The 27201-nt window shown below is 43.6% G+C and overlaps 1 protein-coding gene across 2 annotated transcripts in view; it reads right to left on the reverse strand.

The window, feature by feature from the left end:
- Positions 1-1488: 1488 nt before the first annotated feature.
- Positions 1489-27201, reverse strand: part of SCFD2 (sec1 family domain containing 2) — a 692911-nt gene continuing 667198 nt past the window's right edge. For both annotated transcript variants that reach the window (XM_073583530.1, XM_073583529.1), the window contains one exon: positions 1489-1869. In XM_073583530.1, the coding sequence (XP_073439631.1) occupies positions 1777-1869 (93 nt within the window). In that variant the 3' untranslated portion in view covers positions 1489-1776. The remainder of the gene's footprint in view (positions 1870-27201) is intronic.

The raw sequence follows: 27201 nt of genomic DNA on the forward strand, positions 1-27201 counted from the left end.
AAAAGTCGGCATTGAGTGGATGAATGTTTCATGAAACCCGATCCAACTAAAGTCGCTCAACTCTAATTAACAGAAATAAACACTTGAAATACGTCACTGTTTGTAATGACTCTATATAATATATGTTTCGCTTTTTGTATTGAAGAGCTGAAAGAAATTAACTTTTTGATGATATTCTAATTTTAAGAGACACACCTGTATGTATGACAGTCTATGCGCCTGTTCACATGGCCGATTTTTTTCCTCAAACTAAGTGGTCCTTGCAATATGTCGGGACATGACAGATATTGATCTGAGTGTTGGCTCAAAATCACCCATGCAAATCTATGGGTCTGTGAAAAAATTGCAAAGTACTCACATCCCATCCGTGTGCTGAACACTTTTCACTGACTGATAGAAGGTGGAGAAACGTTTTATTTTTTCCCATCACTCAAAAAATTTGATGAAATGCTGTCTAAAATCACTGATGCTATCGGTCTGTTTTTCCCATATGTTAAAAAAACTGATGTAGCCGTATTGTTAGGCTATGTGCACACGCTGCAGATTCACCTGCGTTTTTTTCCGCGCGGATCCGCAGGTAAAACCGCAGGTCAAGTGACCTGCGGTTTATCTGCGGATTATCCTGCGGTTTTGCACTGCGGTTTCACACCTCTACTATGGTAAAGGTGTGAAACCGCTGCGGAAACCGCCCAAATAATTGACATGCTGCGGTTTGTAAACCGCAGCAAAACCGTGCGGAAAAAACCGCAGCGTGAGCACAGCGTTTTTGAAAACCCATAGGCTTTCATTGTACTGTACCTTGTCAGCGGAACTGCTGCGTTTCCGCAGGGCCAAAACCGCTGCAGAAACGCAGCAGAATCCGCACCGTGTGAACACAGCCTTAGGCTATGTGCAGATGGAGTTTTTGAGGATGTCAATAATGACCCGTTTTCTTGTGGAAACTGCTTTTTTGTGGAGTTTTTATTTTCCTGAATTAGTTTTGAAGAATTTTCGAAATGTTTTGAATGGGTTTTTTTCCTGAAGACATTTTTTTACAGCCTTTTGACTGGATTATGCCCAGTTTTGAGTATTTTCCATCAAGAGCCGCATCAGGTAAGTGACAAGAACATTTTATTCCCCAACCATGCGCAAATTAATTTCAGGTGCTTTATTGTAGTGGACTCACTTCAAATACCTGCCAAAAAATGTCTGTATGCACACTGCCTTACATAACCTTCTGATTAATCATGAAGAGGTGTACGCCCGCTATACAGAACAGGTCTAATGCCAGCGCCGATACCCACTTATATAAAGAAATTAATGAAGTACACCCAGAAGATGTTCCTCTCCTGTGGCCAGCTGTGCATTGTTGCATTTACGTTCCAGATTAAGCCAATCCCATGAATGTCCTTGCCCGGGAGCGAAGACTAGAACATTGCTCACTATTATGTAACATGATTAATCTCCCTACAGACAGGTGTTTATCGCCCCATTAAGGCAGTCAAGGTATATTAGCCAAGTTTTATTATTGTCAGAACTTGAACAATGATAATGAGCAATGTGTTAAAGCAGATGAGGGAGGGAAAGCCCGACGAGAGCTGCAGAATCCCTACAAGACATGAGGATAAAGCTTTTCCCGACAATTATCTTCTCAGAGACATATTTTAATGAATAGAAAAACAAACAAACTGGATAGAAATCTTCAGGCTCTTCAGCCTTGTATACACGTTAGACGAGCGGAGCCCATCTTGTTGTGATTGTAACCCTGGATCGTCACTCATCTGGTGGAGAACACAGTCAGATGCCGGTGTCTGGGTGCAGACGGTCTGTTGCAAACAGCAAATCAGGAATGTCGAGCGGTTTCAGAAGTCTTGTGGACAGAACAACCACCTAAAATTAGAACAAAAACAAACTATAAAACACAAATTCTATGTTGCAGGCTGTGGAAGCCACAATTCTAGGAAGCAAAGGCAATGTATAATATAGTAAATGGCCTTGGACACAATGTTGTATTTTTATTTGTTTTTATACGTTTAGGCCCGTTCACAATATCAGTATTTGGTCAGTATTTTACATCAGTATTTGTAAGCCAAAATCAGGAGAGGAACAATCAGAGGAAAAGTATAATAGAAACAGGTCACTATTTCTGTATTATGACCCACTGCTGGTTTTGAGAATATGGAAAACGGTCTTAGGAGCGCAGGAAAGAGACTCAGACAAGAGATGGGGTTAAACCACAACGGGTTTCAACGGAGGAACCGTTTTCATCAGGTTCCTCCGTCGAAACGCATTGTGGTTTAACCCCATCTTTTGTCTGAGTCTCTTTCCTGCGCTCCTAAGACCGTTTTCCATATTCTCATTGCTCCTATCCTCCATTGGAGGTTTTCGGCTGGAGTTGTGGTGGAGACTTGACATCCTGTCTGCCCCTGGGTTGCTTCCTAAGCGCTCCTCTATGACCGCTCATTACAGACTCTGATCCACTGCTGGTTTTGACTTACTTAGTGTTGTAAAATACTGAATGTGGCGGTGAGCCCTGGAGGAGTTTTTGCGTCAAAAACGGGGCTTCTTACAATTCCAACAAAATTGATGGGATTTATAGAAATCTATTGCCCACTGTGAAAAACTGACCTGTGGTTCATGCTTCAAATCAGCAACATGACCATTTCTCTTCTGTGTATGTGCAGATTTTCACCGTAAACTTGCATCAGATGTGGAAAATCCGCAGGCAAAAAGCGCACGTTTCCACGTTGGAAATGCATAAGGCTGTGTGATTCCGCAATGCTGTGCTAATGATGTTGATTTTTCCACAGCGGAATTGCATCGCGGAAAAATACGCAGCATGCTCATTAATTTTGCGGAATCGTGGCGATTCCGCCCACATAGGAATGCATTGTTCTGCTTACTTTCCGCATGTGGCTGTGCACACCATGCAAAAAGTAAGCAGAATATTTGCGGATGGTACCCAGGGGGTGGAGGAGAGGAGACTGTCCTCCAGGCTGTGGGTACCATATCCCTGTAAAAAAAAGAATAACAAATAAAAAATCGGGTTATATTCACCTTCTGGCATCCTGCGCAGCCTTACCGAGGCTCCCACCAACTCCTGTTCCCAGTAATGCCTTGCGGCAAGGACCTGTGATGACGTAGCGGTCTCGCGAGACCGCTACACTTTCGCGAGACCGCTATGTCATCAAAGGTCTCACAAGGCATCGCTGAGAACGGGAGCTTCGCGATGATCTGGAACACTGCGTGGGATGCCGGAAGGTGATAAAGACACCATTCTTTAATTTTTTTTAGTATTTTTAACATTCTGTCTTTTACTACTGATGCTGCATAGGCGGCCTCAATAGTAAAAAATTGGTCACACTTGTCAAACATTGTGTTTGACGAGTGTGACCAACCTGTCAATCAGTTTGCCAAGCGATGCTCCAGATCGCTTGGAAAACGCTAGCATTCTGCAAGCTAATTACGCTTGCAAATCGCTAGTTTTTCCGCGGGAAATAGGCGGAAATAAAAATGCGATTTGCTCGCATCTTTCCCGTGGAATGGAATTCAGGAATTCCCACGGAAATTTCCGCGGGAATTCTGCAACGTGTGCACATAGCCTAAAAGATACATGTAATCCACACATGATTATCATTAAATTTTTGTCAAACCAAACACCAGGAAGTATAAACAACAAAACAGCTTCATTTACAGCATGACACACGAAAAAGATACAAAAAAATAGAGCGTCAAAACTGCAATGAAACAACTCAACCCAATTTAAGTAATAGGTGCAAAACTCGTGCCAAAAATCAGCAACATCAAAAACAACAGAAGTTCTTCGTGGGAATTTAGTCTAAGGGTATGTGTACATGACATCTTTTAAATGCCGGCGTACACGCATTGCTTTTGAAACAGAAGATGGTTAGGGTAAAAAATGCCAGCGTTGTTCTCTCCAAAGCTTCATTTCTGGCATCTCTTTGGATGGTCTTTGCAATGGCGTATTTTTCTATTTACATATATATATAATAATGGAAGAAGGACTCTAAAGATGGTTGATCAATATCAAATTGAGGCAGCACTTTCACTGACCAGCTGATAGCAGCAGGACGTAAACAATGAACGGAATCGGAACGGTGCATGAGAGATAAGGTGCAGTGCCCAAGAGTGGCCACTAAACAATGGACAGAACCCAAACTGTGCATGAGATAGAAGGTGCAGTACCCAAGAGTGGTCACTAAACAATGGATGGAATCGGAACTGTGCATGAGAGATAAGGTGCATTACCCAAGAGTGGTCACTAAACAATGGATGGAATCGGAACTGTGCATGAGAGATAAGGTGCATTACCCAAGAGTGGTCACTAAACAATGGACAGAACCAGAACTGTGCATGAGAGTTATGGAGCAGTACCCAAGAGTGGCTACTAAACAATGGATGGAACCGGAACTGTGCATGAGAGATACGATGCATTACCCAAGAGTGGTCACTAAACAATGGACAGAACCAGAACTGTGCATGAGAGTTATGGAGCAGTACCCAAGAGTGGCTACTAAACAATGGATGGAACCGGAACTGTGCGTGAGAGATGAGGCAGTAGCCAAGAGTGGTCACTAAACAATGGACAGAACCAGAACTGTGCATGAGAGTTACGGAGCAGTACCCAAGAGTGGCTACTAAACAATGGATGGAACCGGAACGGTGCATGAGAGATAAGGTGCAGTACCCAAGAGTTGCTAATAAACAATGGATGGAACCAAAACTGTGCATGAGAGATAAGGTGCAATACCTAAGAGTGGCCACTAAACAATGGACAGAACCAGAACTGAGCATGAGAGATAAGGTGCAGTACCCGAGAGTGGTCACTAAACAATGGACAGAACCAGAACTGTGCATGAGAAATAAGGTGCAGTACCTAAGAGTGGCCACTAAAGAATCTACGCAACTGTGCTGTTCTTGCTCTGTACACTGATTACACCAACTGAGCAGATATCAGCTGCTTGGTGAGGTTCGGGGTCAATGTAGGACCCCAACAATCTGATATTTATGACTTATCTTATCTCTTTGAAAGAACATCCATATCTTAGCCCTGGAAACCCCATAAAGCCCAGTGTTGGCAATGTGCTACAAACAGTAACACTGTCACCATGAATAAGTATTATGCCAATTAAACTTGCAGGGCAACCTGACAGTGAATATTGGTGAAGTGTGTCACGACATCTGATATGTAGCCGATAATACAGAGTAAGGAGCACTTATGGCACCATTACTGAGATCAAGCCGCCGGTTGCTGCTGACCTGCAACAGGCTCGACTCAGGAAGCAGGAAACAGAAATAAATTGCTATAATTTACACTATTATAGACAGACGTGAGATTGGAAGTGTGATGCAAAACTAACAACCTGGTAGAAGCATAAAGCATTCCACGTGTTATTACATGAGGACCAACCATTAACTATGACCTTGTATTACCCTACATTACAATGCATCACTATATACTGTACATTCATGTATTGTAGCTCTAGATCGTGTCTCACGGTATATTCTTTCATATGGAGATATATATATATATATATATATATATATATATATACACACACACAGACACACACACACACAAACACACACAGCTCTGGCAAAAATTAAGAAACCACTACAAAATGTTCAGTTTGTCTGATTTTTCTCTTTATAGGTATATTTTTGAGTAAAATATAAATTGCTCTTTTATTCTATAAACTACTGACAACATGTCTCCGAATTTCCAAGCACTAAATTTTGTTTTTATCTGTAGAAAATGAGAAATGGTCAAAAATCTCAGAAAGAGTTCAGAAATCAATATTTTGTGGAATAACCATGATTTTTTTATCACAGCTTTTATGCGTCTTGGCATGCTTTCCACCAGTCTTTCACACTGCTTTGGGTCACCTTATACCACTCCTGATACAAAAATTTAAGCAGTTCTTCTTTGTTTGATGGCTTGTGACTATCCAACTTCCTCTTGATTACATTCCAGAGGTTTTCAATGGGGTTCAGGTCTGGAGATTGGGCTGGCCATGACAGGGATTTGATGTGGTAGTCCTTCATCCACACATTGATTGACCTAGCTGTATGGCATGGCGCATTGTCCTGCTGGAAAAAACAGTCTTCAGAGTTTGGGAACATTGCCTGAGCAGAAGGAATCAACTGTTTTTCCAGGATAACCTTGTATGCGGCTTGATTCATACGTTCTTCGCAAAGATTAACTTGCCCAATTACAGCCTTATTGAAGCATCCCCAGATCATCACCAATCCTCCACCAAATTTCACAGTGGGTACAAGACACTGTGGCTTGTACGCCTCTCGAGGTCTCAGTCTAACCATCAGATGACTAGGTGTTGGTCAAAGCTGAAATTTAGATTCATCAGAGAAGATTATCTTACTCTAATCCTCTATGGTCCAATCCTTATGGTCTTTGGCAAACTTCAGCCTGGCTCTCCCATTTGCTTATCATTGATGAAAGGCTATTTCTAGCTTTACATGACTTTAGCCCTGCCTCTAGAAGCCTGTTACAAACTGTTCTTGCCGTGCACTTCACTCCAGCTGCCATTTGCCATTCTTTTTGTAGATCACTTGATGTCATCCTGCGGTTGCTGAGTAACATTCGAATAAGATGACAGTCATCCCGGTCAGTGGAGAGTCATTTTCGCCCTCTGCCGGTCTGTAGCTTTGTTGTCCCCAGTGTCTGCTGCTTGACCTTGTTTTAATGGACAGCCGTCTTAGAAATTTTAAGGATGGAGGCAACATGATGCTCACTGTATCCCTATGCTAGTAAGTGAGAATTGAGCCCTTCTTTTCAACTCCTTTGGCATAGTTAAAAGTTATTTTTTCATTCCTATTACTTTTGGGATATTACTAGCACTTGTTTTGCCATCCAGCTTGTCCTATTGCAAGAGGATTTGTAACACCCGGGCCCCGTTCTGGCTCTGCGCCCCAGTCTGCCGCTGCCTCCCATTCAGGCCACTCACCTCGTGCCTTGCACGTTGTCCCTGTGCAGCAGCAGGCTCCCTGTGTGTCCCATGCTGCTTCTCAGCGTTTTGCTCTCTACCCCTCCTCCAGCTCCTGGCGTCCGGCCAGCAGCTCTCCAAGCAAAGCTATTAGAGCATGCGCGCGTGTTCCCCTGGCTTCTTAAAGAAACAGTGTGCATTTTTCAAAATCTGATAATTATCCAATGGCAGCACACTGGCTGCTGTTTCTGGCCTCTCCTCCATAGGGAGAGTGCCAGAGCAAGGAGTATCAACCATTGCTACATCCGGTTCTGTTGCTAACCTGTCTGCGCTCCGTTTGCAGTCTCTGTGCATTCTCTCATGCTATCTGTCTCCACAGATTATCTGTATCCTGATAACCCTGGCTATCTCTGCAATCATCTGTGCAAAAGCCATCCCATTCCGCCAACAGCCATCAGAGTCCGAGGACTGTGACAAGGTTACTGGAGCCTGCTATCTACCAACTACCCGGATCCAGGACCCTCCTCATTACGGACTTTGGTATTGTTTCTGTTATCCCTTTTGGTCCCGCTGGGACAACTGCCACGTGTCCGGGGTCTAACTGGAGGTAGTACCTGTGTCCTCCGGGTATTCCATTCTGTTCCTGTCTGAGGGACTTTGCTACAGGTACCCGGGACTCACTAGTTACGCCCCCTTCGGAGCCCCCCGGACCATGGTCCCGAGGTTCCACTTTAAAAATAAAAAACGAATGTGAACTTCACCATCTCTGCCTCCGCTTCCATTCGTTACAGGATTGTGAACATCACAGCAGGGGTTTTTTTTATACTTTCCTTTGTTAAATAAGAATTTGGTTTAGCTGATCACCTAATCAGAAGCACATTAAGTAGAATGAGGTGTACTCTGGTTGGAATTCAACTGACACTGGAATGGAATGGCTGTCAGACATGTAGAGAAGCTGATTGTTATAAAACTGTGCAGTGGTCTCTTATTTTTTGCAAGAGCTGTGTATATATATATATATGTGGGGTACTCAGTACCGGGCCGGTATCAGTGGGATGTGTCACAGCAGCGGTGACCCGGACCGTGGCCCTGGGCGCCCAAGTAATAGGTAGATGTGAATGGTGGAATGTAGTTAGATGAATAGTTCATGACGCCACCTGTGGTGCTCGGCAAGGGAGGTGTTAAGCCGACGCTGCGTGCAGATCCGCTGGGACTGATGGTATGGTGCAGCAAATATGTAAAAGCTCCCCACAGGTGAAGCTATAGTCCCAGGGCAGTGTAGATGTGGTTAGCACGGGGATGTAGCAGTGCCGGAAGGGTAGGAAACAGACAAGACACAGCGGGGTGCAATTTCTGTACCTTTACTTGATAAATGCAGTCCATGGTCCTGATTACAGATGTTATTGGAGCAGGCTAGCCTGGAAGCAATTCAGGGATTATCTCTCAGTAGATGGGCTGTGCAGTCTCCTTACTAGCGCCTTTTAATGTGAAGATCTCCTAGTACCGAGTTACACTGGAGTTCCTCCTGTCAGATGTTCTCAAGAACCTCACTTGCACGGCAGACAGCTGTAGCCTATCTCGGGGACTCCTCTCTCCTGAATCCTGGCTCTCTATCCAAGCTGCTGTTGTGCCCTCAAGTCTTATATGGGAGTAGGGCATTTACAGCCTCCTACTCCTCTGGTATCTGTTACAGGACCGTTAGTATCTGTACAACCGTGGAGACCAGGCTCCAGTTCATGCGCTCTCTCCAGAGATGAGCTCGTCCTCTCCGCTCTATCTCAGCGCTTCTTCCACACGTCTGCCACTTCACCCTCCGCAGACTAACTGACCACCCCTTCCTCTTGGCCCTCAGAGAGCACTCCTCCCCTTAATACCGATTCAGAGATCCCCCTGCTGGCCTGGAGTGGAACTGTGTTGCATGCATACAGTTGTGGCCAAAAGTATTGACACCCCTGCAATTCTGTCAGATAATACTCAGTTTCTTCCTGAAAATGATTGCAAACACAAATTCTTTGGTATTATTATCTTTATTTAATTTGTCTTAAATGAAAAAACACAAAAGAGAATGAAGCAAAAAGCAAAACATTGATCATTTCACACAAAACTCCAAAAATGGGTCAGACAAAAGTATTGGCACCCTCAGCCTAATACTTGGTTGCACAATCTTTAGCCAAAATAACTGCGACCAACCGCTTCCGGTAACCATCAATGAGTTTCTTACTCATTGATTCATACACTTCTGGAATTTTAGACCATTCTTCTTTGGCAAACTGCTCCAGGTCCCTGATATTTGAAGGGTGCCTTCTCCAAACTGCCATTTTTAGATCTCTCCACAGGTGTTCTATGGGATTCAGGTCTGGACTCATTGCTGGCCACCTTAGCAGTCTCCAGTGCTTTCTCTCAAACCATTTTCTAGTGCTTTTTGAAGTGTGTTTTGGGTCATTGTCCTGCTGGAAGACCCATGACCTCTGAGGGAGACCCAGCTTTCTCACACTGGGCCCTACATTATGCTGCAAAATTTGTTGGTAGTCTTCTGACTTCATAATGCCATGCACACGGTCAAGCAGTCCAGTGCCAGAGGCAGCAAAGCAACCCCAAAACATTAGGGAACCTCCGCCATGTTTGACTGTAGGGACCGTGTTCTTTTCTTTGAATGCCTCTTTTTTTCTCCTGTAAACTCTATGTTGATGCCTTTGCCCAAAAAGCTCTACTTTTGTCTCATCTGACCAGAGAACATTCTTCTAAAACGTTTTAGGCTTTTTCAGGTAAGTTTTGGCAAACTCCAGCCTGGCTTTTTTTTATGTCTCGAGGTAAGAAGTGGGGACTTCCTGGGTCTCCTACCATACAGTCCCTTTTCATTCAGACGCCGACGGATAGTACAGGTTGACGCTGTTGTACCCTCGGACTGCAGGGCAGCTTGAACTTGTTTGGATGTTAGTCTAGGTTCTTCATCCAACATCCGCACAATCTTGCATTGAAATCTCTTGTCAATTTTTCTTTTCCGTCCACATCTAGGGAGGTTAGCCACAGTGCCATGGGCTTTAAACTTCTTGATGACACTGCGCACGGTAGACACAGGAACATTCAGGTCTTTGGAGATGGACTTGTAGGCTTGAGATTGCTCATGCTTCCTCACAATTTGGTTTCTCAAGTCCTCAGACAGTTCTTTGGTCTTCTTTCTTTTCTCCATGCTCAATGTGGTACACACAAGGACACAGGACAGAGGTTGAGTCAACTTTAATCCATGTCAACTGGCTGCAAGTGTGATTTAGTTATTGCCAACACCTGTTAGGTGCCGCAGGTAAGTTACAGGTGCTGTTAATTACACAAATTAGAGAAGCATCACATGATTTTTCGAACAGTGCCAATACTTTTGTCCACCCTCTTTTTTATGTTTGGTGTGGAATTATATCCAATTTGGCTTTAGGACAATTCTTTTTGTGTTTTTTCATTTAAGACAAATTAAATGAAGATAATACCAAAGAATTTGTGTTTACAATCATTTTCAGGAAGAAACTGAGTATTATCTGACAGAATTGTAGGGGTGTCAATACTTCTGGCCACAACTGTAGATTGACTGCGAGAGAGACCCATCATTGCCTCCAAGCCTGGCATTACCCTCCCCTGGAGGAAGGCAAAGCCACTGTGGTGACCATACTCCTGGGGGCGCCACATATACATATATAAATACATACTAGATGTTGGCCCGATTCTAACGCATCGGGTATTCTAGAATATGGCCAGCGGGAGACTGACGTTCAAAAGATGGTCCAGTACGATCCACCATGATCGGCGATCTCACAGCGGGGGCCTGATCGGTGCTGCGTGTCACACTGAGGCTAAGTACCCACGTTGCTTGACATGTGATTGACAGGTTGGTCACACTTGTCAAGCATAGTATTTGACAATTGTGATCAACTTTTTACTATTGATGATGCCTATGCAGCATCAATAGTAAAAGATAGAATGTAAAAAATAATTAAAAAATTAAAAAAAAAAGGTTATTCTCACCTTCCGACGGCCCCCGATCTCCTCTCCAAGCTCCCGGCATCTTCGGGTCCCAGTAATACTTAACGCGAAGGACCGGAGATGACGTCACTCTCGCGAGAGTGCGACGTCATCAGTGTTCTTTCACGCAAAGCATTACTGGGACCGGAAGATGCCGGGTGCGTGGAGAGAGGAGGAAAAGAGTCCGGGGGCCGTTGGAAGGTGAGTATATCACAATTTTTTATTTTAATTCTATTTTTTACAGGTTTATGGTACCCAGGGCCTGGAGGAAAGTCTCCTCCGGACCCTGGGTACCATCCGCACATTGAGCGCTGCGCCGGTCATCTTCCGGCTGCGTCGCCGCTGACCTCAGTGCGGCAGGAGATGACCCGCGGCAACCGTCGGGAGATCAGCGGCTAGCGCCACAGATCTCCCAAGGGTAGCGGTGGTGTGCATCGTTCGAATGCAGCGCAAATTCGCGGCCGGACTGTGCCTGTCGCTGATTGGTCGCGGCCGGCCCGGGAGCGACCAATCAGCGACGCGGGATTTCTTTTACAGACAGACAGAATTAGACGATTATATAGTAGATATATGTGTGTATATATATATATATATATATATATATATATATATATATATATTTTTTTTTTTTTAACTATGAAAAAACGGGAACAAGGGAATGTTTTTGGTGCAGGATGCCCTTGTACTAGTAAAATGGATAATATAATGGAGGTAATATTCCTGCAACCAAGAGACTAGACATGGGTGTAACACATGGACAGTCGAAGATACACTGAAGGGAGAAGAGGGGGAGAGGCCCAGGGCCGGCGTAAGCACCCAGACAAGTGCTGGAGCCCTCAGCAGGTGGGGGGGCAACTCGTCATCAGGTCGCCAGGGACACCGGCGTACTATCGGGGCCCTGATATCTGTGCCAGTGCTGGTACCCGTGAGTGGGCCCCTCCGCCGGCTCCGAGCCTCTACACTTGTGATACTAACCTCTCCCTACTCCACGGTTACGGTGTCTTCCACATCCTCTGAAGTGGCGTTTCAGGTCAGAGGGTGCAATGACATCAGGTCTCTGAGATCTCTGCCTGAAGATGCCGACTCTGAGGAGTCCGGAGCAGAGCCATGGGGACCATCATCACTGGTGCTTCTTATATGGTCCTTCATTCACTGGAGCATCATACACTGGAGAATCATATAGGGGGCCCATCATACACTGGAGAATCATTATGGGGTCCATCATACACTGGAGAAATATATATGGGACCTTCTCTTTGCTGTGGAATCCTAGCTGCTTTTGTATTTGAGCATTGCCTTGTTATTATCTCCACCATGTTGCTTTGGAGTTTGGACTAATTAGTGTTTCTGTTAATCCTCAATAAGCAATATGTGCATTTATATTAAATACATTCAAAGGGTTAACCCATTCAGACAAGTGTGACCTGTAACCCAAGTCAAGCTGATGCCCAGCATACGCCAGCTGCGGTGTCACTGCCGTCAATGCGCCCAAGACTGCCCGCCAACATTCCCGCAGCATACTTCTGAAACATCTTTCTTATTAATGATGTGCTGATCGTTGGGCTCTTAATTATGGCCTCGTTGAGGCGTCCGCACGAGCCTGTCTATCAGTACGGAACAATTGAATCACCGCTGAAGCTGGAGAAAGGATTTCTACTGCTCTATTGGAAAGCGATGAATGAGACGTGCAATGGGGAGAAGAATTTGTTTGGAATCGGGAGCACCAAAAAGACGTCTTTCACTTAACAGAACCATTGATGGAGCACAGTGCTTAACTGAGCGCTAAATTGAGCAGAAAAAGTCGGCCTTAACACTTTCATTCCTACACGTAAAAGCCTCTTATCGAGACCAGAAAAACACCCAGGAATTGCTGTCAATACTCATGTGCTGGACAGAAAGACATTTTTTTAACTAATTTATGGTCAATAAATATTTTTCATCTTTCGCTGTTTTTTTTGGCGCAGAGAGGATCATTGTCCACCTGCACACCAACCTTTACTACCTTCGTACTGTATGTGCAATATCACTAACTCCATACACAGGGGAAATATCGGCAATTTTGACCAAATTTTACCACTGAATGTTACTTGTACGCTCTGAAAATTTCACCCTCCATTAATCTCCAACCGTTCAGCTGCTACTGAACATGCAGATGGAAATTGCATCTACACTCAGCAGCTTCCCGCATGGCCGCTAGCAATTTTGAAGCTTCGTATGGGATCATTTCGATCTTGAAGACGCTTCGCTGCTCATCCAGGTATCTTCCTCAATTTAACAAAGTGCTGAGGAAATTTGACAGCGTACTCCCTATGTGGTAAATTCATTCACCATCTGTGACTCTCACTGCCATAATAGCTTGTCAGGGGTCTTAGACAAAGCCACAGGTGGAAGTGTCTGCTATAGAACTACTGAGGGAGAAAATGAGAAAACCATGTTAGCACAGGACATTACTCCGCGGCTAATCCAGAAAAATATTCATCACTTTGGGATTTTGCACTAAACCCATAATAAGGAAAAATAAATCCTTAATCACAGCAAAATAGTAATAGTAAAAACATACTCTTACGGTGCTCTCACAGACCAACATAGAAAACAAAAAAGTACCCCAAAGCATTGCGAGAGAAGATCTGTGCACCCTCAGGATAGTAAGTTCATATTTAGGAAAATAGAGATCTTTATATGTTACCATACCAGTGTGTGACTTGTAGGGGCAGCCCGGTAGTTCTGTGGACAACACTGTTATAGAGGACCTTTACCTGGATTTTTTCTGATTCTGGAACAGTTTTCCTTTTTCTTCTATGCCTCTCTGTTCCAAAGTTTTGCCCCACCCACCCAAAATAAAGGGGGGAATTTTCTCAACAACTAACTGGACTTATTCACCCAAACTTCCATGTGGGTGTCTGCTTTTTCCTGTTTATGCTGGCCAACCAAAATACTGGCCAAATGTAGATGTTCGGAGGCATATGCCCAGTTTTTTTTTTAAAGAAAATTTGCCCTGTGTACCATGAGTGTAGTCAATGTTTTTCCGGTATGGATAAAGAAAGAAAGAAAATACAAAGCTTCTCCTATACATTGCAATGTTGAACGCGGACAGCACACAGACTGTACACTGATGCCATCCGTGTGCCGTACTTATTTTTTTAGTGACCCATAATAGACTTGTATTGGCCCTTGTCATCCGTGCAGCCGGTAAAAAGTGGACATGTCTCCTTGCAGTTTGCATGGAATCATGGTCCATGTAAAAACATGGTCACTTCAGCCACCCTACTGGTTATAATGGGTACGTGTGGGATCCACGAAAATAAAAGATGCTACAAGTGTTGGAAACACAGACGTGTGTACGAGGCCTCACAGGGATTCAAGGCAGAAATTGTTCCCTGCAGACCTGTCCATCTACAACAATTGAGGGCAGTAGAAGACTATAGACTACAGTCCAACAGTCATAGAAGGCTGCAGTGTGTGTACATAAATGCATATATATATATATATATATATAGTGTAAGGTAGCGCTTGTCGTTAAGGTAGGGGATACTCGCTAGGCAGCTGATAAATCAGATCCAGCACAGGTTTCTCAACATAACTCAGTCCATTTGGTTTATTATGCAGCATAAACCATCAACAGCAAAAGAAAGTTCATATCAAACAGCATAACGTCCATGACAGAGCTCCACTCTGTTAACCCTGTGGTCACACAGGCTTTGTTATCTCCGGTACACTCTCTAGCCTCACAGTTATTTCCCCTGTCCGGGTTACCTCACAGCTGCTTCTCAGTCCTGACGTTCATTCCCTCTCCTGGGAACTCTCAGACATGTGCATCCATGATACACAGTGTCCCCACGTGCACTCAGGAAGGCAGACACATCTTCCTGCAGTCGGTCTGACGAGACCTTCCATACGGACCAACGTGGTCCAAGCATTCACTCATGTGACCTACCCTGGCCACCTTATATGGTCCATAGCCACGCCCAACGGATCACATGGCTATCACCTCATCGTAGGTCCTACAACCATTCACACACCTACACTTTACTATGGCGTTCTAGACACATGCCCCTGGGTGGGTTTGTAGGTGATTGATTCCACCCGTCTCACCAATCACCTGAAGGCTTCTCCCTAACACATTGTACCAGAAACATCAGCAGTACCTCTGCTGATCAGCACATAGTCAAGCCTTCATTCCAAGGCCAGCCACCTTGGGATACATAATGGTCATTTAGGACCCTACTCCTGTTACCACCCTGGATGTGCCTGTACACCCGTCCTGGGACACCCACACAGCGCCCCATAGTGGACACAGTGGTCACTACACCACTATATATATATATTGTGACAAGGCAACTGACACTGTATGTGAGGGAAGATATGTATCACAAAAATTGTTTTCTTCTGTGATCTAGAAACCCGAGGATTCCTACAAGGAATCTGACCCTCTTAGACTAGCATTTCTTCTGCAGTGTTGCTATCAGTGTGCCAAGAGTGGGAGAAGAGGGTGGCATTGACAATCCAACACAATGGGCAGCACTTTGAACACATTTTATAAGTGGTCCATAAACTTGTAAATAACTCATGAAAGAATAAAGCTAGTCAAACCCAAGCACACCATTGTTTTTCTTGAAAAATTCTCAGTAAGTCTGATGTGTCACATGACCCATTGAAAAAAATAAAGTTTGATCCAAAATGGCCACCATGGTCACCACCCATCTTGAAAAGTTTCTCCCCCCCATATACTAATGTGACACAAACATGAACTTGATATCACCAACCATTCCCATCTTATTTAGGTGTATCCACATAAATAACTCACCCTGTGTATATATACATATATATATATATATATATATATATATATATATATATATATATATATATATATATATATATATATATATACACACACACACATACAGTTCTGGTACAGTTCTGGCAAATCTTAAGAGACCACTGCACAGTTTTAGAAAAATCAGCTTCTCTACATGTCTGACAGCCATTCCATTCCAGTGTCAGTTCAATTCCAACCAGAGTACACCTCATTCTACTTAATGTCCTTCTGATTAGATGATCACCTGAACCAAACCTTATTTAACAAAGGAAAGTATAAAAAAATCCCTGCTGTGGAGTTCACAATCCTCTTGCAATAGGACAAGCTGGTTGGCAAAACAAGTGCTAGTAACATCCCAAAAGTAATAGAAATGAAAAAATAACTTTTAACCAGGCCAAAAAAGTTGAAAAGAATAGTCTTGAGTGAGGAAAAGAAGGGCCCAATTCTGGCTTTACTAGCAGAGGGATCCAATGAGCGTCATGTTGCTTACATCATTAAAATTTCTAAGAGGGTAGTCCATTACAATAAGGTCAAGCAGCAGACATTGGGGACAACAAAGCTACAGACTGGGCGAAAATGACTCTTCACTGACCAGGATGACCGTCATCTTATTCGAATGTCACTCAGCAACCGCAGAATGACATCAAGTGCCCTACAAAAGGAATGGCAAATGGCAGCTCGGGTGAAGTGCACTGCAAGTTTGCCAAAGAACATAAGAATTGGACCATATAGGACTGGAGTAAGGTAATCTTCTCTGATAAGTCTAATTTTCAGCTTTGCCCAACACCTGGTCGACTAATGGTTAGACGGAGACATAGAGAGGCGTACAAGAAAATTTTTGGAGAATCAGTGATGATCTCGGGATGCTTCAGCAAGGCTGAAATTGGGAAGCTTAATCTTTGTGAAGGACATATGAATGAAGCTGCATACAAGGTTATCCAGGAAAAACAGTTGATTCCTTCTGCTCAGGCAATGTTCCCCAACTCTGAGGACTGTTTTTTCCAGCAGGACAATGCTAGGTCAATCAATGTGTGGATGAAGGACCACTACAACAAATCCCTGTCATGGCCAGGCCAATCATGGAACCAGGGATTGAAGCTTGAGGAAGAAAATTTGCATATTCCAGGTGCCTTCTGGGAAAAGTGAAGAGTCTCCCTAAGCAAGAGGATCGTTGGATACAGCCGGGACCAGCTGTTTGGAAAGCATCGCCCAACCAGGGATTGAAGCTTGAGGAAGATAATTTGCATATTCCAGGTGCCTTCTGAGAAAAGCGAAGAGTCTCCCTAAGCAAGAGGATCGTTGGATACAGCCGGGACCAGCTGCTTGGAAAGCATCACCGAACCGTGCGTCGGAATTTTTGCCTCTAGGACATTATTGCAAGAAAGCTTGCCTGATTGAGTAGATTACACAAGAAGGAAGACACGCAGCAAGTCAGCAGGATCTAGGAGCAACATGGCAGATGTGACAACCTACATGGTGAGCTGCAATATGTGCTACACGTTCACAGATCGACCAGAAGAAGAATCCAACTTCACCTGCCAGAAGTGTAGATTAGTGGCCCTTTTAGAAGAAAAGGTGCGTGGTCTGGAGAAAAGAATTGCAACTTTGAAACTCATCAAAGAAAATGAAGACTTCCTAGACAGAACAGAAGCATCTCTACTGGTCACAGAAGGTGAAGAAAGTGTCAGAGAACCTCCAAAAGCAGATGAGTGGAAGCATGTGACCAAAAGATGCAAGAAGACCATAGAGACATCACCAACCACACAACTGACAAACCGATACCAAGGCCTTGCGGAGGATGATGATGGTACACCTAAGGATGAGGCACAACCAGCAAGCAAAGAAGAAAAGGGCACACAGCAGCACCCAGAAGTGACAACAAAAAGTACAGCCAAGAAGCGAAGAAGAGTGGTAGTGGTGGGAGACTCATTACTGAGAGGCACAGAAGCAGCCATCTGCAGACCGGACATAATCGCAAGAGAAGTATGCTGCCTCCCAGGTGCGAAGATCAAGGATGTGACTGATAGTATACCAAAGCTCATCAGTTCCAAGGACGTCCACGCATTTCTTCTGATACATGACACGGCAAGGAAGGACCTACCGACAATCTGCAAGGGCTTTGAAGAGTTGGGGAAGAAAGTAAAGGAATTGGATGCACAGGTAGTTTTTTCTTCTATCCTTCCAGTAGACTGGCATGGCACCAGGAGATGGAACAGGATCCTTGATACGAACAACTGGCTAAGACGATGGTGCAGACAACAAGGATTCAGATTCCTGGACCACGGTGTGAATTACCTGTACGATGGACTCCTCGTCAGAGACAGACTACACCTCAACAAACCTGGGAAACACACATTCGCCAGAAGACTCGCTACACTCATCAGGAGAGCATTAAACTAGAAGAAGAGGGGGTGGGAAGAAAAATGTTAGACACGAACATGAAACCAGATATTATACTGATGAATGATATAAGGTGTGGCAAAGAAGATCCAAGACAACATACTCAGAAGGGAGGTAAGAAAATTTCTAAAACAATCAACAGGGAGGAGATTGGAACAAAGCAAAATTCTCTAAAATGCATGCTCGCAAACGCCAGAAGCCTGACAAACAAGATGGAAGAACTAGAAGCAGAAATATCTACAGGTAACTATGACATAGAGGGAATAACTGAGACATAGTTAGATGAAAGCTATGACTGGGCAGTTAACTTACAGGGTTACAGTCTGTTTAGAAAGGATCGTAAAAATCGGAGTGGAGGAGGGGTTTGTCTTTATGTAAAGTCTTGTGTAAAGTCCACTTTAAGGGAAGATATTAGTGAAGGGAATGAGGATGTCGAGTCCATATGGGTCGAAATACATGGAGGAAAAAATAGTAACAAAATTCTCTTTGGGGTCTGTTACAAACCCCCAAATATAACAGAAATCATGGAAAGTTTACTACTAAGGCAGATAGATGAAGCTGCAACCCATAACGAGGTCATTGCTATGGGGGACTTTAACTACCCGGATATTAACTGGGAAACAGAGACCTGCGAAACCCATAAAGGCAACAGGTTTCTGCTAATAGCCAAAAATAATTATCTTTCACAATTGGTGCCGAATAAAAACCAGAGGAGCAGCAGTTTTAGACCTAATGCTATCTAACAGACCTGACAGAATAACAAATCTGCAGGTTGTTGGGCATCTAGGAAATAGCGACCACAATATTGTACAGTTTACCTTGTCTTTCGCTAGGGGGACATGTCAGGGAGTCACAAAAACACTGAACTTTAGGAAGGCAAAGTTTGACCATCTTAGAGATGCCCTTAATATGGTTGACTGGGACAATGTCCTCAGAAATAAGAATACCGAAAATAAATGGGAAATGTTTAACCCCTTCATTACCAAGGGTGGTTTGCACGTTAACTCCCGGGCCAATTTTTACAATTCTGACCACTGTCCCTTTATGAGGTAATAACTCTGAAACGCTTCCATGGATCCAGGTGATTCTGACATTGTTTTCTCGTGACATATTGTACTTCATGGTAGTGGTAAAATTTCATTCAAATAACTTGCGTTTATTTGTGAAAAAAATGGAAATTTGATGAAAATTTTTAAAATTTCGCAATTTTCCAACTTTGAATTTTTATGCCCTTAAATCACAGAGATACAGCACACAAAAAACTTGATAAGTAACATTTCCCACATGTTTACTTTACATCAGCACTATTTTGGAGCCAAAATTTTTTTTGTTAGGATGTTATAAGGGTTAAAAATTGACCAGCGATTTCTCATTTTTTCAACACCATTTTCTTTTTACAGACCACATCACATTTGAAGCCACTTTGTGGGGTCTCTATGATAGAAAATACCGAAAAGTGACACCATTCGAAAACTGCACCCCTTAAGGTGCTCAAAACCACATTCAAGAAGTTTATTAACCCTTTAGGTGCGTCACAGGAATTTTTAGAATATTAAAAAAAAAATGAACATTTAACTTTTTTTCACAAAAAAAATATTTCAGGTTCAATTTTTTTTATTTTACCAAGGGTAACAGGAGAAATTGGACTGCAAAAGTTATTGTGCAATTTGTCCTGAGTAGCCTGATACCTGATATGTGGGGGGAACCTCTGTTTCAGCGCATGGCAGAGCTCAGAAGGGAAGGAGCGCCGTTTGACTTATTCAATGCAAAATTGGCTGGAATTCAGATCGGACGCCATGTCGCGTTTGGAGAGCTCCTGATGTACCTAAACAGTGGAAACCCCCCACAAGTGACCCCATTTTGGAAACTAGACCCCCCAAGGAACTTCTTTAGATATGTGGTGAGAACTTTGAACCCACAAGGGCTTTACAGAGGTTTATAACGTACAGCGGTACAATTAAAAAATCATATTTTTTCCACAAAAATGATCTTTTCACCCCCAATTCTTATTTTTCCAAGGGTAACAGGACCCTAAAAGTTATTGTGCAATTTGTCCTGAGTACGCTGATACTCCACATGTGGGGGTAAACCACTATTTGGGTGCATGGCAGAGCTCGAAAGGCAAGCAGCGCCATTTGACGTTTTTGGCTGGAATTGAGATCGGACACCATATCGCGTTTGGAAAGCCCCTGATGTACCAAAACAGTGGAAACCCCCACAAATGACACCATTTTGGAAACTAGACCCCCCAAGGAACTTATCTAGATGTGTGGTGAGAATTTTGAACCCCCCCAGTGCTTCACAGAAGTTTATAATGCCTGGGCGTGAAAATAAAAAAAAATCACATTTTTTCCACAAACATGATCTTTTAGTCACCAATTTTTTTATTTTCCCAATGGTAACAGGAGAAATTGGACCCCAAAAGTTGTTGTCCAATTTGTCCTGAGTACGCTGATACACCTCATATGTGGGAGAAAACTACTGTATGGGCACACGTCGGGGCTCGGAAGGGAAGTAGTGACGTTTTGGAATGCACACTTTGATGGAATGGTCTGCGGGTGTCATGTGCGTTTGGAGAGCCCCTGATGTACCTAAACTATTGAAACTCCCCACAAGTGACCCCATTTTGGAAACTAGACCCCCCACGGAACTTATCTAGATGTGTGGTGAGCACTTTGAACCCCCAAGGGCTTCACAGAATTTTATAATGCCCAGGAATGAAAATAAAAAAATCGTATTTTTTCCACAAACATGATCAATTAGTCTCCAATTTTTTTATTTTCCCAAGTGTAACAGGAGAAATTGGACCCCAAAAGTTGTTGTCCAATTTGTCCTGAGTACGCTGATACCTCATATGTGGGAGAAAACTACTGTATGGGCACACGTCGGGGCTCGGAAGGGAAGTAGTGACGTTTTAGAATGCACACTTTGATGGAATGGTCTGCGGGTGTCATGTGCGTTTGGAGAGCCCCTGATGTACCTAAACTATTGAAACTCCCCACAAGTGACCCCATTTTGGAAACTAGACCCCCCACGGAACTTATCTAGATGTGTGGTGAGCACTTTGAACCACCAAGTGATTCACAGAAGTTTATAATGCCCGGGCGTGAAAATAAAAATATCATTTTTTTCCACAAAAATGATATTTTTGCCCCCAATTTTTTATTTTCCTAAGGGTAACAGGAAAAATTGGACCACAAAAGTTGTTTTGCAATTTGTCCTGAGTAGGCTGATACCCTATATGTGGGGGTAAAACACTGTTTGGGCACATGGCAGAGCTTGGAAGGAGCACCATTTGACTTTTTCAACGCAGAATTGGCCGGAATTGAGATCCGACGCCATGTTGCATTTGGAGAGCACCTGATATGCCCAAACAGTGGAAACCCCCAAATCTAACTCCAACCCTAACCCCAACACACCCCTAACCCTAATCTCAGCCCTAACCCTAGCCCTAACCCTAATGGGAAAATGGAAATAAATACATTTTCTTTTAATTTTATTATTTTTCCCTAACTAAGGGGGTGATAATGGGGGGTTTGATTTACTATTTATCGCGGTTTTTATATTTGGCAGCTGTCACACGCTAAAAGACGCTTTTTATTGTAAAAATAGTTTTTGCATCACCACATATTGAGAGCTATAACTTTTCCGTATTTTGACCCACTGAGTCATGTGAGGTCTTATTTAATGCGGGACGAGTTGATGTTTTTATTGGTATCATTTTCTGGCACGTGACATTTTTTGATCGCTTTTTATTCTGATTTTTGGGACGCAGAATGAACAAAAACCAGCGTTTCATGAATTTCTTTTGGGGGGTGCGTTTACACCGTTCCGCGTGCGGTAAAATTGATAAAGAGTTTTTATTCCTCGGGTCGGTACGGTTACAGCGATACCTCATTTATGTTTTTTTATGTTTTGGCGGTTTTATGCAATGAAAACTATTTTACATAAAAAATAATTATTTTTGCATCGCTTTATTCTTCGAGCTATAACTTTTTTATTTTTTGCTGATGATGCTGTATGGCGGCTCGTTTTTTGCGGGACAAGATGACGTTTTCAGCGGTTCCATTGATATTTATATGTGTCTTTTTGATCGCGCATTATTGCACTTTTTGTTTGGCGGTATGATAATAAATCATTACTTTTTGCTTCGTTTTTTATTTTTAATTTTTAAGGGGTTCGCTAAAGGGGTTAACTAATGGGACAGTTTTATAGGGCAGGTCGTTACGGACGCGGAGATACCAAATATGTGTACTTTTATTGTTTTTTTTTATTTCCAAAAAATGAATTTATTTGGTAATATTTTTTTTTTCTAATTTATTTAGCGAATTTTTTTAAATTATTTTTACACTTTTTTTTATTTTTTTAACTTTATTAGGTTGTCCCGGGGGGACATCACTGTCCTGTGACAGATCGCTGATCTGTCACATCACAGATCACTGTGACAGATCAGCAATCTGTCACAGGCATGGACACAGATTCCTCATGCCTGCGCTTTGCAGGCACTGAGGAAGTCAGCTCCCTACAGGCCCCCGAAGGTCCCCATCGCCATCTTGGATCCGGGGACCTGCAGGGAAAGAGACACCCGCAGCAGTGCTGCACATTGCGCTGCTGTGGGGGGTTCAGGGAAGCACGGAGGGAGCCCCCTCCCTGCCGATGCTTCCCTTTAACCCCCGGTACACCGCGATCGTGTTTGATCGCGGTGTGCAAGGGGTTAACGTGTCGGGGGCGGTCCGTGACCGCCCCTGACACATTGTGCCGGGTGTCAGCTGTGATAATCAGCTGACACTCGGCCGTGATCAGCGGCGCTCACCACGTGGGCGCTTCTGACCGCATTAGACGTAATATTCCATCCATTAGACTTAGGGCCCAGGTCACATGGACGGAATATTATGTCCAATGTAGGAAAGGGGTTAAGAACATCCTTAATAGGCACTGTAAGCGGTTTATACCTTGTGGGAATAAAAGGACAGGAAATAGGAAAAACCCAATGTGGCTAAACAAAGAAGTAAGAGGGGCAATTAACAGTAAAAAGAAAGCATTTAAACTACTAAAGCAGGATGGCACCGTTGAAGCTCTAAAAAACTATAAGGAGAAAAATTCTTTATCTAAAAAAATAGTTAAAGCTGCCAAAAAGGAAACAGAGAAGCACATTGCTAAAGGAGAGTAAAACTAATTCCAAGCTGTTCTTCAACTATATCAATAGTAAAAGAATCAAAAGTGAAAGTGTAGGCCCATTAAAAAATTGTGAGGAAAGTATGGTTGTAGATGAAGAGGAAAAAGCTAATATATTAAACACCTTCTTCTCCACGGTATTCACGGTGGAAAATGAAATGCTAGGTGAAATGCCGAGAGACAAAGAAAACCCTATATTAAGGGTCACCAATAGAGTTGAGCGATACCGTCCGATACTTCAAAGTATCGGATCGGAATGGATCGGCCGATCTTTAAAAAAAGTATCGGTATCGCCGATTCCGATACCGGAAGTCCCATTCAAGTCTATGGGACTTCCGGTATCGGAATAAGAAAAACCCTGTTTTTGCCTTGTACAGCCTCTCTGGGGTCTGTACGGGCCTTTCGGGGGGCTGTGCCGGCCTGCCAGGGGGTCTGTGCAGGCTCCGGTGGTCTGTGCCGGCCTGCCGGGGGGCTGTGCCGGCCTGCCGGTGGTCTGTGCAGGCTCCGGTGGGCTGTGCCGGCCTGCCGGGGGGCTGTGCCGGCCTGCCGGGGGGCTGTGCCGGCCTGCCGGTGGTCTGTGCAGGCTCCGGGGGGCTGTGCCGGCCTGCCGGGGGGCTGTGCCGGCCTGCCGGTGGTCTGTGCAGGCATCGTCCGATGGGACTACAAGTCCCATTGGGCGATGCCTGCTACCATGACAGTGATTGACACATTAGCCAATGATGGGACAGTAGTAGTCCCATCATCCGGCTAATGTGTTAAATGTTAAAAAAAAAAAAAAAAAAAAATACTACATACATACTACATGCATGCTACATACATACTACATGCTACATACATACTACATGCTACATACATACTACATGCTACATACATACTACATGCATGCTACATGCATGCTACATACATACTGCATGCTACATACATACTACATACATACTACATGCATGCTACATGCATGCTACATACATGCTACATACATACTACATGCTACATACATACCACATACATACTACATACATACTACATGCATGCTACATACATACTACATACATACTACATACATACTACATACATACTACATGCATGCTACATGCATGCTACATACATACTACATGCTACATACATACCACATACATACTACATACATACTACATACATACTACATGCTACATACATACTACATATATACTACATGCATGCTACATACATACTACATGCTACATACATACCACATACATACTACATACATGCTACATGCTACATACATACTACATATATACTACATGCATGCTACATACATACTGCATGCTACATGCATACTACATACATACTACATGCTACATACATACCACATATATACTACATACATACAATACATTCATACAATACATACATAGACATACAGTACATATAACATAGAGTAACATACTTACCAAATACTTGTCACATTGTTCCCCGAAGCCATTGTCTTTTCCGGAATAAATATTAACATAACAAACCACAAAAATACTCACCCACGATCCGAAGCAGTCCACGAGTGTGTCCCACGACGATCTTGGGTAGAGAACTGCAGCATCAGCTGTTGCTGCCGTTCTCTACGGGCTGCAGGAATCCAATGACGGAAGGTAGGTATCCTTCCGCACTGTATTCCTCCGCCACTTAAAAAAAAAAAGTCCCTAGTCTCACTTTATGCCATTGCTGTGTGGGAAATTCCATACAGTTTTGGGCACCGGTGCTCAGGAAGGAAATAATGGAACTAGAGCGGGTACAAAGGAGGGCAACAAAATTAATAAAGGGGATGGGGGAACTACAATACCCAGAGAGATTAGCAAAATTAGGATTATTTAGTCTAGAAAAAAGACGACTGAGGGGCGATCTAATAACCATGTATAAGTATATAAGGGGACAATACAAATATCTCTCCGAGGATCTGTTTATACCAAGGAAGGTGATGGTCACAAGGGGGCATTCTCTGCGTCTGGAGGAGAAAAGGTTTTTCCACCAACATAGAAGAGGATTCTTTACTGTTAGGGCAGTGAGAATCTGGAATTCCCTGCCTGAGAAGATGGTGATGGCAAACTCAGTCGAAGGGTTCAAGAGAGGCCTGGATGTCTTCCTGGAGCGTAACTGTGGCGCCCCCAGGGGTATGGTCGCCACACTGGCTTTGCCTTCCTCCAGGGGAGGGTAATGCCAGGCTTGGAAGCAGTGATGGGTCTCTCCAGCAGTTAACCTAATGCATGCAACACAGTTCCACTCCGGGCCAGCAGGGGGAACTCTGAATCAGGATTCTGGAGAGGAGTGTCCTCTGAGGGTCAGGAGGAAGAAGGATCAGATAGTCTGCGGAGGGTGAAGTGTGCAGATGGGAGGAACGAAGCTGAGAGGTTGAGCTGCAGAAGGCGAGCTCCCTCAGCTTGATAGCGCACAGAACTGGAGTCTGGTCTCCACAGTGGTACGGATACTGACTGTCCTGCCACAGATACCAGAGGAGTAGGAGGCTGTAAATGCTGCTCCCAGCAAAGACTTGGGACACCACAGCAATTGAATAGAGAGCCAGGACTCAGGAGAGGAGTCCCCGAGAGAGGCTACAGCTGTCTGTCATACAAGTATAGTTCTAGGAACATCTGAAGAGAGGCATTTCAGAGTAATTAAGTACTGGAGTGCTTCACACTACAAGCGCTAGGAAGGAGACTGCACAGCCCTTCTGCTGAGAGAGAATCCTGATCTGCTTCCAGGCTAACCTGCTCCAATACCATCTGTAATCACTCTGGACTGCATATACTCAGTAAAGGTACAGAAACTACAACCGCTGTGTCTTGTCTGTTCCCTACGCTTTCGGCACTGATACATCCCCGTGCCAGCTACATCTACACTGCCCTGGGACTACAGCTCCACCTGTGGGGAGCTTTACCATCTAAGCTGCACATACCATCAGTCCCAACGGATATGTATGCAGTGTTGGCCTAACACCATATTTGCCAAACACCACGGGTGGCGTCATGAACTATTCTACCATTAACTACATCTCCCCATTGCTTGGGCGCCCAGGGCCACGGACTGGGTCACCGCTGCTGTGACAGATCCCCCTGACACCGGCCCAGTACCGAGTACCCCACAGCCCTGGGAGGGCGACCCATAACAATATTGTATCTTACAGTTATTGTTAGGTTCTTTAGAAGGACGTAGATCTGGGGATTTATTCTGACAGAATTTTATAGGCTGAACTGGCTGGACTAATGTCTTTTTTCGGCCTTACTATGTTACTATCTCCAGACCTGAACCCCATTGAAAACCTCTGGAATGTAATCAAGAGGAAGATGGACAGTCACAAGCCATCAAATAAAGAACTACTTAAATTTTTGTATCAAGAGTGGCATAAGGTCACCCAAAAGCAGCGTGAAAGACTGGTGGAAAGCATGCCAAGATGCACGAAAGCTGTGAGTAAAAATCATGGTTATTCCACAAAATATTGATTTCTGAACTCTTCCTGAGTTAAAACATTAGTATTGTTGTTTCTAAATGATTATGAACTTGTTTTCTTAGCATTATTTGAGGTCTACAAGCACTGCATTTTTTGGTTATTTTGACCATTTCTCATTTTCTGCAAATAAATATAAAATTTAGTGCTTGGAAACGCGAAGACATGTTGTCAGTAGTTTATAGAATAAAAGAGCAATTTACATTTTACTCAAAAATATACCTATAAAGAGAAAAATCAAACAAACTGAAAAATTTGTAGTGGTCTCTTAATTTTTGCCGGAGCTGTATATGTGTGTGTGTGTGTTATCTACCCCAATTTGCAGAAATCTGTTTTTTTTTATCTTAATTCTTAGGTTGAATATGAAGTCAAGATAACAC

The sequence above is a fragment of the Dendrobates tinctorius genome, unplaced genomic scaffold (assembly GCF_039654945.1).
Source record: "Dendrobates tinctorius isolate UK_male_01 unplaced genomic scaffold, ASM3965494v1 ptg000079l, whole genome shotgun sequence".
Lineage (NCBI taxonomy): Eukaryota > Metazoa > Chordata > Amphibia > Anura > Dendrobatidae > Dendrobates > Dendrobates tinctorius.